The sequence below is a fragment of the Condylura cristata genome, unplaced genomic scaffold, assembly GCF_000260355.1.
Source record: "Condylura cristata isolate star-nosed mole 26May11 unplaced genomic scaffold, ConCri1.0 scaffold00006, whole genome shotgun sequence".
NCBI lineage: Eukaryota > Metazoa > Chordata > Mammalia > Eulipotyphla > Talpidae > Condylura > Condylura cristata.
The window spans coordinates 39251151-39264316 of NW_004567107.1; the positions used below are offsets into that span (position 1 = coordinate 39251151).

At 40.4% G+C, this 13166-nt stretch overlaps 1 protein-coding gene across 1 annotated transcript in view; it reads right to left on the reverse strand.

Moving 5' to 3' along the window:
* The window catches only part of PGM5 (phosphoglucomutase 5), a 153643-nt gene extending 145693 nt beyond the window's left edge, over nt 1-7950 (reverse strand). The window contains exon 1 of the mRNA XM_004677619.2: nt 7493-7950. Coding sequence (XP_004677676.1) covers nt 7493-7753 — 261 coding nt within the window. The 5' untranslated portion in view covers nt 7754-7950. The remainder of the gene's footprint in view (nt 1-7492) is intronic.
* Between the last annotated feature and the right edge of the window lie 5216 nt (nt 7951-13166).

Here is a 13166-nt window from a genome sequence, read left to right on the forward strand (position 1 = left end):
TATAATTACTTAATAAGAAGAAGTTCACTAAGTAGAAAAGAGTTATTTTTCTGGGCCCTCCCTGCTGGCACAACGAGTTAGGACACAGCACGGCAAGCTGGCCACAGCCGCTTCAGTGAGCGTTCAATCCCTGGCCCCGGAGGTGAGCCATGTGGCGCGGCAGACCTCTCCTGACCCACCCGCTGCTCCCCTTAGCAGTGTGCTTCATCAATTTGCCTGTTCTGCTCCCCACTCTGTCTCTGGTGAATCCTCTCACCTCCCCTGCACTTCTGGCCTGCACCCCAGTTCTGTATGCATAAATAAAAAATCTTTTTTTTTTAAAGAGTTATTGTTCAAATATATACCCCACAGTTATATCCACTGTTGTGCATGTTGGAATATGTTCTTTCAACTCTACTTGCTATGTCTTTATTATTACACAAAAATATGATCATACTACATTGTTTTAATTCTCTTAATAAAATACCATTTTATATCATGTCACATATAGATTCACCTTCTTTATGGATTTTCAAAAATTTATGGTATGGTTGTGTCAGGAATTATGTACTTTATCTCTACTGTTAAACTTTTAGATTGCTTCCAAGGTTTGTTTTTTAGAGAAATGCTCAGTGAGTGTTCTAGAAAAAAAATCTGGTCTTTTCATTTCAATTTTCTTTTTCTTTCAATTAAAACTCCCTAAATACATAAGCCACTCCTAGTTGTAACATAGGACTCTACTTAAAGAAAAACTTTTGTATCTTTATGTAAAGAAAAAGAATTTGGAGATTGAATGTTTCTGAAATTTTTCTCTTCAAACACAGACATTAGTCCAAAATTTGATGTCACTACAAATGTAAGAGATGAAAGATACTTAATACTTAGAAAATGTCGATTTTAACAAGTCCTGTGTATACTAGATATCCTCTTATTCATAACTAAAGAGAGTCAAGTCAGATGATAGTACCTGGAACTTTTTCTTTGGTCATGCAATTATAAACAGTCAAGGCATATTGGCCAAACTGTCCAAGCTTAGGGTAACAAAGATATTGCAATCCTCACTTTCTACCTTCTATTTTAAAGTCCCTAAGAAATTTAGACCTTTTATTTGTCCTTCCTATTATTCCCAAATAATCCTGTTCAAATTCTACTACAATGTCTGTTCCATGTTATTGTTTTCTAACAGCTTAAAATATGAGAGTTACTGTTGGCGAAATCAATACCTATGCTTAAATCCCTCAAAAATAGGTTCCAACTTTTATTCCTTAAAAACTGTACAGAAACCAGTGAGTTTAAAAGTTCAAAAAGCCTCAAACACAACAGGTATTTTTTTAGAAAATGTTTAGAGCAAGGATCACACATCATGTTGCTGATGTGTGTCTGTCTTTTCAATAAACATCATTCTGCTTTATCACAAGATTTAATAAAGCAGCTCAGTTAAAATGCCATCTGGGTCTCTGAACACATTAAACAAAGCTTAAAATAACCCATCCCAGCAACTGGGAGGGCCCAGCTGTTCTCAAAACCTCTCCCACTCTTTAAACTTCCCCCCTCAAAAAAAAGTGAATGAAGTCTTAAAGCTGAAAACATCAAGAATGAGCTGAATTAAACAGGGAGAGGAATAGAACTAAGGATTCCCTAAAAACTACTATTAGTCACATAATAGATTTCCCATTTCTACAATTTAAGAATGATGATGTGGGAAAGAAAACAAGATAAATTTATGCAAAGTTTTCAAATACATTACAAACCTGCCCTTCCTAATCTCTGGGCCATATATAGTAGCTCATTGCATTTACTGTAGAGATCACCAGTAAAAAAAAAATCACACAAGCAGGGTCCTCCCTGGTGGCGGCACAACAGGTTAAAGCACAGCACTGTGAAGCTCTCCGCAGCCACTGCAGCACAAATTCCATCCCAGGCCAGGAAGGTGACCCACATGGCTCAGCAGACCTCTCCTTTCTCACCCATGCTCCCCTCAGCATTGTATTTCATTCGATCTGCATGTTCTGCTCCCCACTCTGTATCTGGTGAATCCTCTCACCCCTGCACCTCTGGCCTATACTCCAGTTCTTGTATGCATAAATAAATAAGTCTTTAAAAAAACACACACACACCAATCATCACCCAGTTCTAATTCCCATTTAGAGACTAGATCTGCAGACTGTCAAGCCCAGAATTCCAGGCTTATTGCAGGGAACAAGCCTCACATGTGGAAGCACAGGTTTCCCTTTCTTTCTTGTTACTTTCTTCCCTCCCTAATTCCCATCACATCCGTGATCTAGTCTTCTTTCTGTTCAAATCTATGTTCCCTGTATTTGGGAAACACCAAAATCTGTTCTCCAGATAGTTCTAGTAAATGCCAGAGCAAGTGTATCCTCATTCTTTGGAGCAAATACCTTTTCACAGTTCACTGGAACTAAATACAACTTGTGCAAGATCCATGCAGAAGGTATACTCTGCCAGTGGCCCTTGTTGACCCACCTGTCCTCAGAACATGGCACTTCTGCTTCTGTACCTAAAAGATTTACAAAACACTAGAGCATTTGAATTCTATGACTACATCTTATGCTATGACTGTTATTTTTATTTTTTTATCATTGCCGGTAGCTATATGGCCAGCACAGGCCAGCACTAGTCAACCTGTGGATTTTCTCTTGACTAAAATTTGCAACAGAGCTGTAAGTTTGTCAAGTTTTATTTAATAGATGGAGTCCAATCACTATTATCTGAAATGTATTCAGTTGACCATAAATAATACTTCCTTATATTTCTTAATGTTGTCAATGTTACAGAACACTTTTATACGCAGGGCTTTATTTGACTCTCAGGATAATTTGGTGGTGCCATCATATCCAATTTATACATAAGGAAACAAGTGGTTTTTAGGTATTTCAATTGGCTAAAGTATTTGCCCTGAGACTTGCATAACAGAGCTAGAAAAAGAAGGCAAGACTTCCAGTTGCTAATAAATGCTCTTCCTACCATACTTCATTGCTGCCTAGGCTAAAATGAAAAGAGGGTGTGGTTACCACATAAAGAAATCTGGATTGAGTTTACCATATATGTATTTGTAGTATTTGATGGTCTGCCTATGTACTTAGCTTACGATGGTTTTGATTCTAACAGTCTAACTCCATTTAAAAAAATTTTTTTTCATGCTGTTCTTTCTCGTATGAAAACTACTACCACCTGTGGCTATTTAAAATCAAATTTTAATTAATGAAATAAAATATTCTTCAGTGTGTGAGCAATGTGTCTAGTGTTCAGCCATCACAAGTGGTTTGTGGCTATTCAGTGCAGATTACACAGCTACTCCACCAGCACAGAAAGCTCTACTGAGCAGTACTATTCCTCTCCAGAGAAAAAATACTTTAGAAGAAGTCAAAAACATCTTGAGGTAGATGTAGTGATGTCATTTGCCCCTAAAGATAGTTTGGAGCTACAGAGGATTAGAATAGAGAAAGAAAGAGATATGCTTTTAGCCCAAGGGAATGGCAAAGACAGGTTTGCAGTCATTGTGTTGCATTTGGATCATGAGATTTTATATTTATATAAATATACATACACACATACATATATACACATATAAGTACACATAAATACGACCATTCTGTGTGTAGATATGATGTATCACATGTATGATATATGTTGTATCATGTATCATATATATCTGAATATATGTGTGTGTGTGTGTGTGTGTATTGCCTTTCCTGAAGGAACAAAAGAAAACCTAGTAGTTCAGATGTGAGGAAAAATGCCCACTTTAGGAAAAAAAATGCAGCTAAAACATGCAGATGAAATTAGGAAATTAGAAATTCATCACTGTGAAACTCCTAATGAAATAATCAGCTCAAGGGAGAAATAGTAATGAACACTAAAACAACTGGGTAAAGGTTGATAAAGAAGTACATATTCACAGTGCTGAGTTCACCCTGTAAATGAATGACTGCTCCTGAGAGGGGAAATAATGGACCATACAGGCCATCCTCACCATAGCTCTGGATGCACCTTAGCATCCTGAATGATGGGACAGTCAGAGATAATGTTTTCTAAAATAGTACAATGTGAATGTTTGCCATCACCTATAAAATATTATTCATAGAGAAAATGTTGAACTAGAATCTAATTAAGCTTTTGGAACTAATTTCTAGTTCACAAGGCAGGACAGAAACAGGGAATAGGAAGAAAAGTTAAATGACACCATAAAGGCGTAATCAGAAAATTCCAGAAGAGGGGGCTCATTCTACAGAACAACTGACTCAATCTCCTCAACAGGGCAATTTCACTAAAAAAATAAAGAAAGAGGGAGTTACCTTTGAGGTTAAAAGAAACTTAAGATAATCACATACAATGTGCATTCCTTGATTAGAAGGAACTAGCTATCACAAACCAATTATAAAAGACATTTCAGAATAATTGAGGAAATCTGAATGATTCACATTCACCTTTCTTATTCAAGAAATGACAAAGGAATGTTTTATTTTTCTTGGGATGATTATGATATAACTATCAATGTTCAATTGAAAATGTTCCTCTTTTAAAAGTCAATACTAAAGAATTTAGAGGTAAAATGTCATTTTCTTCAATATACTTTAAAATATTTCTGTCAAAAAATAAAGATGAAACAAATGTGGAAAAACATTAACAACCTAGAGTACATGTGTATATGGATGTCATTAATCTCTTGTATCCACTCTTCAGAAAGTTTGAGATCCTCATAATTTTATAATCAAAATATTTTATATCCCAAATTGTACAGATTTTGTCTGAGAATCTATTTCAGACATTATGAAATATTAAAACACAGATACTATATTTTAACATTTTAGAAACTCCATAATCTGCTCTCCTGCATAAATTATATAATCAAAGAACTGCAATTTTTTTTTACAGAAAATTGCTTTATAAAATTAGTTTCTTCAATCAAAATCAAGAATTTTTTGAATGCAGACAACCTAGACAGATTATGTCAGGTCAAAGAGAACCAAAGATATTTTGCTACTAGTCTTCTAGTCTATTTATGATTATCCAGTAGGAAATCAAAATGAAGGCACTTGGAATCAAAGTTCATTCCTGGGTATAATGCAGAAGACCAAGTCAGAAGACAAATCATTCTCATTAATTTACAATCATTCAAGACCAATTAGCTTACAGTTATCAAGTTCCTTTAGATAAACTCTGTCCTGGAAATAACCTGATTATTCACATTGCTTTAGCAAAAACATTCAGGAGATAAGTAAAATGTGAAAAAAAGGTTAGTTGGAATTGGCTGTTTGAATTTTTTTACTGAAATATATCAGGTTTTTTTTTTTTAAATCAGCCATCCTTTTAACCCATGCTCACCCCTCTTAGAAGAAGTACTTTTAGATTATTTAAAAGATGGTGCATCTACATTGGTTTTAATTTGTCATTTTATTCTTTATAACAACTACTAAGTAAAATTTGACTATTTTAAAGATTAATTTGTACATACAGAACTTGGGTACAGGCCAGAGGTACAGGGGTGGTGAGAGGATTCACCAGAGACAAAGTGGGGAGCAGAACAGGCAGATCAACAAAGTACACTGCTGAGGGGAGCAGTGGGAGAGTCCGGAGAGGTCTGCGGCGCCATGTGGATCACTTCCTGGGGAAAGCAGGATTGAACTCATGCTGAAATGGCCTTAGCTTCTTAGTGCTGTGCTTTAACCCACTGCACCACCAGGGAGGGCACAAATTTGACTCTATTTTAAGTATATATTAGCAGATGCTAAAATAAACTCATTCTTAAAGTTAACGAGTTTATCAGAGAAGACCCACTGAAGTAAGAGACTGAGAGTCCTCATAGAAAAGTGAGCCAAGAAATAATAAGGCATAATAATAATCTGCTTATGTGAATCAACAACTGTAGTAAATATTGGACAGGCTGTGCTTCTCTCACTCCCTAGAAAAATATGGAAGCTACTATAGCTAACCCAAGGCTCACTATTTTCCATCATTCCTTGGGAACAGCTTTGTCAGACAATAGTAAAATATTTGTCAACCTCTCTCCAAATCCCTGATTCAAGCCAACTTTCACCAATTCCCAGTGAGGAGCCAGAGAGAAATGCAAGTCTTGCATCTCCAACAGCATCATCTGCTGAGGTTGGTAATCACAATCCCAACACCCAAATTACCCCCTGGGCTCTGTTTATCTTAACTGTTTTTGACATTTGTTTTCAAATCCTCTCTTGCCATTTCTGAAATAGAGAAGTGGGACTGCAGTAGAGAAAATGAAGCAAGGGCAACCCTAAAGCTTCTTTTAATAATAAATCAGACAATAAAAAGGAGAGCCTAAGAAGGAGAAAGGGAATCCAAATGCCAGATAATTGTTTAGTTTTACTTTTTACAATGTGCACATTCATTTATACATCTGCAGAGATTTCACTTAAAGAAAAGTTTGGGGGTGGGGGAGGTCTGACTATACTAACAAGGCTAAAGTTACTTTTTAGATGTTTTCCACAAAGAATTCAGAGACTCCTCAAATTATGTGCTCACCTACTGAAGTCCTTGAGACACTGCTGGATTTTAGAAAAAAGGACATTGGGATCTGGGAATACAACCAAAGGTGCTTCTACTTGTAGGATGGCCAAGAAGGAGAGAGAAAAGAACCCAATCTGAGAATTCCCATTGCAAAAGAAGACTGAAGAGGTTCAGGGACAAGGGAGGGGAAATTAGGATGAAAACTGAGAGGGAGAAGAGGCATAAGATGTTGTCAGACATTAAAGGGCATCTTGGAGCGAAGCTGAGAATTGCTTTAAGAAAGACACGGCCAATCTCATCTCAGACCTTTTAGAGATATGCCTGCTGAAACTGAGATTAACAGGTTAATCCCCATTCCTTACCTTAATCAAATTAATCTTGAAAAAATTCCACTGAGAAGGAGTCAATGATATTAAACACCTTCAGGATCCATACTTGTCAAACATGTCAGGGATCAACACTGAGGTGTGTGTGTGTGTCTATGTGTGTGCACGTGTGGGTGTTCTGGGACAACACTGTCTCAGAGCCAAAATTTGCAAACTTGCAAGTAAACAGAAAAAAAAAAAACACTAAAACTATGTTGGTAGCCTACAAAAGAAGTTTGTTGGGAGGGTTGGGAGGGAGGGTAATGAAAGAGATGGGAACAAAGTTCTTCAAAAGAACTGCGGGGGTGGGGTGAGGAAGGGGAAGGTTAAGAAGGGAAAAAAGTTAGCAGGTGCGGGAAGTCTGAAAGAGTCTGCCTCAGGTTCAGGATGCCCGGAAGAGCTCAAAGAAGGGCAGGGTGGGGAAACCTTAAGGCCTTATGAACTGTGGGTCCTGACAGAGCCCTGGTGTCAGGGTGTGTGAGGGAGGCTGAGTGAGGCGAGGGCACTGGGACCTGGAGAGGACCGTGGGAGAACAGCAGAGCCTGGGTGGAGATAGGGGGCCGGGAGTCGGGGGTCAGGAGGGACAAGGGTAAGGAGAGGGGATGGCGGCCTCACGGTAGAAAACCAGGAGTCACTAGGTCACTCACCCCGTTGGCCGCAGCCATCTGCACCACGATCTCCGTGGCGGTCCTGCTGAAGTACCTGCCGTCGCTGCCCACCACCATGGTGCAGCCCTGGCGGTCGCGCAGATCGATGGATGACAGCACGCTCTGGATGAAGTTGGGCAGGTAGTTGCGCTGACCCTCAAAGAGGCCGGTGGGGCGCCGAAGCCCCCCGCCGCCTGCCGGCCGCTGGTCCTCATAAGGCGCTGTGGGCACCGTCAGCACCGGGATGGGGCTCCCCTCCATGGCGCCTCCTGGCCGGTCTTGCGGCTCGCGGGAGCCGGAGGGAATCTGCAGCCCGCCGGGGAAGGGGGAAGGGGGGCCACCAGCCTGGCGTCGCGCCCGGACTCCGCCTCAAGCCCGAGCCCCCTCCCCAGCTGGCGTGCGCCCTGCGCCCTCCCGCGGCACCGACCGAGCCTTGCGTTCCGAGTGGCCCCTGGCTGCCTCTACCTTCCAAGAAAGTTTTCTCCCGCCCAACTTTCTCTCCAACGGGATTGCCAGAGGTGCCCGCAGTTTCTTACCCCAGCTGGACTTACTTTTGGGATGACCCAAAAGCCCGTTCCCAGCGCCAGCTACCCCAACCCCGGCAACGCTTTCCGGCAGTGACTGGCTCAAGCCTTCCCGGGAGATCACTTTTCTCTCAGGCACACCCTCCACTAGAGCCCGAGATAGTAGGGCTTGAGCAGGGTACGGGGTCCTCTCCCGTCCGGCCCACAGCCCTCTTGCCTTATCTCCCTGGTAGTGAGCAGTTTACTCACACAAGTTTCTCTTTTGAACAAGGACAAGGGAGGGAGTTAAGAGGGGGCTGAAACCTTTTGCCATCAGTGAACAGCCCCAGCCAAAAATAACCCTGGAAAGGCAAGTTGAGAATTGTTATCTTCTGCCAGCGCTGAAATTGGAGGCTGGGCGCTTGTGTGTACGCGCGCGCGCGCGTGTGCGCGCATGTGCGTGCGTGTGCGCGTGTCTCTGTGCTTGTGAGTACACCCCACTACTACCATTTGTTGCAAGGAATCACATACTGTCAAGTCCTTCAATCCAGCAGGACCCGCCCAGCCATCCACTTGCCCAGACTCTCTCAAGGCATTCCCTTTTCAGTATGGAAACTTTTTTGCTTGTTTGTTGTGGTGGTTGCAACAGCAGCAACACAGTCACATATTTCTTTATTCTTCTTGCCCTTCTCACTCTCCCTAGCCCAGTTCATACTTAGAAACAGCCTTGCCCCACACTGTTTTTATCCACACAGCTGAGCTGTTAGCAGGTTGGTTACCTTCAATAGGAGGCGGAGGATAAAGCCCTTGTAATCGCTTACCAAGAATGAATGGACCAACTCTAAACAAGCAGTGGGCAGTACATCCCTCATATACACCCTCTCATTGCAGAGGGACTAGAGATGTTCTGCCTTCTCTCCATAACATCTACCTAAAATTCAAACCAAGAAGTATCCTATAAAAAATAGGAGTGAAAAAAGAAGACTAAAGAGATGAAACCCAGAAGAAACAAAATATTTTTTTGTTTCTATCTGCTTTCACCCAAAAGCTTTTTTGCAGTCCTACAATCCTCTGCTGCTTCTCCTCTCCCACATACTAGCTACTAAGATTGAGTTAGTGTGGGGTTATAAAATGTTTGATGATAATAAAATGACAGTGAGGAATAGTGCATTCTTCCATGCTGTATTACATTTGATAATATTTGCCTTTGTTTTCTCTTTAAAGGCTCAAAACAACCAAAATAAGTAGGAATGACATTGATATTACTCCCATTTTACAGGTTAAAAAGAGAGAGACTTTCAGTGAGGTTAAGGAAATGTCCAAAATAGCACCTGCAGTCAGTTAAATTCTTGTCTTGCTTCTGCCCCTTTTGATTGACATCATTGAGTTGTGATGAGGAAACCACTGAAGCCATTACCTGGGAGAGCGATCTACCCTTGGCCTCCAAGAGCCCATTCCCCTGTCAAGTTCCTAGGTTATTGGTGTGGTTAAGAGACTTGGCTTAGCAATAATAGAACCTCAACACTAAAGATTTGTACACATCTCTATGTTGTGAAGATTTAGTAATCACTTTCTAATGGCAACTCATTTTGTTTAAGAAAAAAAAAAAAGACTATCATTCCCATAATAAGAGAGCCTGTATCTACCTTAATAAAGAAAAGGACATAGCCCTCACATCTCAGAAGTAACAAGAAGTCCTCTGGGCTTCAATAACTCCATTTCTTCAATAACTCCTCCCGCTCAACATCACCATCATTCTCTCCCAATACAGCCCAGCTCCTTCCATAAAGACAAAGCACACACAGCTCAGACTAGATTTCACAGTCCCACCCGTGAAGAGGAAGGCATCTTCCCTTGCTACTAATCCTAAAGCTTCCAAATACTGATAAACCCAGCTTGAAGAAACAAGCCCAGCCACCAATCCAGAACCCCACAGTGAAAGGAAAAAAGGAAAGGAAAAGATACCAAGGTGCTGTTCCCTGAAGAAAAAAGATCGTAGGCCAAAGCATAAATATCCACCCCATACTTGACACTTATTGATCAAGTCTGAAAATTATTTTTCCTTTCTCTGAATTCACGTGGCTTCTTATATCACTCATCAGGAATGTTTCACACGCTGCCTCCCCTTTCAGTGTGTGTCTTCCCTCCTCTGGCTGGAGGTGACCTTGGAATAATTCTTTAACCTTTCCTAACCTCTGTCCTCACTCTGAAATAGGGATTATTATAACGCCTACCTCATAAATTGTTGGGAGGATTATAGTACACAGTACAGTACCAATGGATAGAAAGGCATTCAATATAAATGTTAGCTGTTCAAATTATTGCCACCCCTACCCTATTTCTCATCACTATTACTCTCCTGTAAAACAGAAAGCTTCTAGTTTATACCTTTGATCACCACTGTATCTAAAGAATCCTGGGGCAAGCTGTATAGAGTAATTTGTCCTTGAAACATTTTGTGTATTTGTGAGGTAAAGAAATCTCTTCAAAAGCTTCCCCCAAATTTGTCAAGTTAATTCCAACAAATCTGTCAAGGAGATGGAGAATGAACTTGAGAGGGGCCCACAGATAAGAGATGCTTTGCTGTAATTGCTCACTAGTAAAATGAGAAGGTGGGATTAGATCGGTGTTTCCCAAAGGGTTTTCCTCAGAACAAGAGTACCTTGCAAATGCTGCACAAAGCAAAAATGTCAAGGCCAAGCAACTTTTTAAAATCCTGTGCGCTCTGTCCCATTCTTGGAGGTTCACAGTGAGCATTTCCATATTAAAAACTCCAGGAAGTCCTGCAGAAAAGATGTGTTAGTCTAACTTTATTTTTTTTTCTTGGTTCTTTGCAAACTAAACTCACAGGACCTCTGTTTAAGAAAAAAGAATTGCACTTGCTTTTGTGACAACAGCTGGTGACAGTCCCTTTCTCTTGTCCATCCTCAGGAGGCTAGTTCTGGGAGAAATGCATTTTCCTGATTCTAAGAGGGTGGTTACCTTGTCATGCTAAGTGCCAAGCTTCTCTGCTGAGTAGCTCCTAATGAAGGGAGCTCTGTTCCCCCCAGAGATGCCTTTCAGCCTACTCGCAGTCTCCAGGGAAAGGCATCTCACTGAGAATTCTTGGCATGAAATAGGAGCAACTGATACATCCGTCCCTCCCCTGGGGACTTCCTTGCTCTCAAAAGGTGCCAACCACCATCTTCATGTAGAGAATGCATTAGCTGACTCAGATCCAGCACTGCTCAAAAAAAGAATTTGGTATAAAATAAGCAACACAAAACTTCATACTCTATCCATCTCTTGTAAATTCATAAGAAGCTCCACAAGAAAGAAACCATTTAACTCTAACTCATCATTTCTAAACTTTCTTGGACTGTGGTGCTCTCTTCCAAAACACCTATTAACAGATCAAGGACAGTAATATTCCTTGGAATCCTTTAGATCTCTGGGTAGGTTGTCCCTGGTTGCATCTTTTTATGATTCTTTTTTTTTTTCATTTGTGAGGCATTAAAATGCCCTTCTGGCTTCCAATTAGGAACTTAGCAGAATGTGCAAGAGAGAAACAGTTTAAGTGGTCCATTTAAAAACAAACAAACAAACCCTTAAAAGGATTTGGAGACTCAGAGGACCTTGAATGATATATATTTAGATAGGATTTCGTTTGATGTGTTCTGATCTCCCATACTTCCACCACCCTGGCACCCCTAGCTGGCAAGAAAGGCTGGTGCACACATTGGCCGAGGTAGTCACAGCCGCCTGCAGAGTCAGGCCCCTTCTGCACACACAGGGAGTGCTAAAAACATGCTGTTGACTCACTGACTCTAAGAGCAGAAGAAATGCCAAAAGTACAGGATGAGAGGCGAAAAGCAAGTGGAAAAATGTCACAGGGCAGTTCTAAGGAAGTGCCACTATCCTTTTCAGTCTACCCCAACATCTTCTGGTGATGGGCAAAGACCACTCTTATTTCTCTATAGTACTGGCTTCCATGAATTCTTCTGTTCCACAATAGATGAAAAGGCTATCATAATTCCAACAGAACTTGCTGCTTCTCTACTTCCTTCACTGTAAAGCCACCAAAGGAATGCTCATGTGACGGAAAGGTGGGTATTACATATGCGCCTTGTAAACATGAGTGCACTTCTCTCTGGGGCCCTCTATCTCAGGCTCCAATATTTTCCCCACCTTCCTCAGTGACCACTTGTATAACCACGGACAAGCTACTTACCTCTCTAAAATTCATTTCTGAAATTTCTGAGAAATTCTGCAATATCTCAGCCTTACTACATAACGTAAAATAGACATAACGCTCCCTATCTCATAGGGATTGATGATACATGGAAATTGTCTAGCACAGTACCAGGCATGGTATAATAAGTGCTTGCTGGAATACTTCTGATGGATGAGTATTACTATCACTGAAATAGTAACTATCGTTACTGCAATAATTATTATAAAGGTAGTATTTACATCAGAAGTACTAAGGTTATTATTATTACTATAATAATCATGATTCTTAGTCTTTCTACCAGATAGTGTTGCCTTTGAAGATAGGAATGGGCTGTTTTTGATCATCTTTTCCACACAATATCTAGCATATCATATGCAAATCGGGGAGCCAGAGTTGTTAAGGATGAAAAAAATATTGAGTCCTTTGTAAAAAACTTTGCAAAAGAGTCATCAGCCCAACACAAGATTTAAAAAAAAAAAAAAAGCTACTTCCTGTGGCGTTTGTTTTTGGAGGTAACCACAAAATAAGTGCCATTTGTGAATCTCCAAGGAGAGCACAGAAGTTGAAGGGCAAAACTAATGCAGGCGTGGTTTCCTGACTCCGGCATGCACTAGGCCCTAACTCTGAAAAGCATTTGATATTGACTCACTTGTAAAAATTGTGTTCTTTGTATAATTGTGTTCTTTGTATGAAGCAAAAGGTTTCCTTTTAATTCAAAGTTATCCTAAAAATAAGGCTCTGACCTGCCACAGGTGAAGATCCAGTTTCCATATATCCCCCCACAGTACCTAGACACATCAACAATATACAGTACCAGAGTATTTAACACTTGAGAAATAGCCTTATCAAAGTTCTTTATTTTATAAATTAAAAAAGAAAACTTTTCTAAGGGAATCTCTATACTTTTTTTATAATAGCTAGATTTTGTTTCTAAAGGTTTCAGTAAGGAACCCAATTT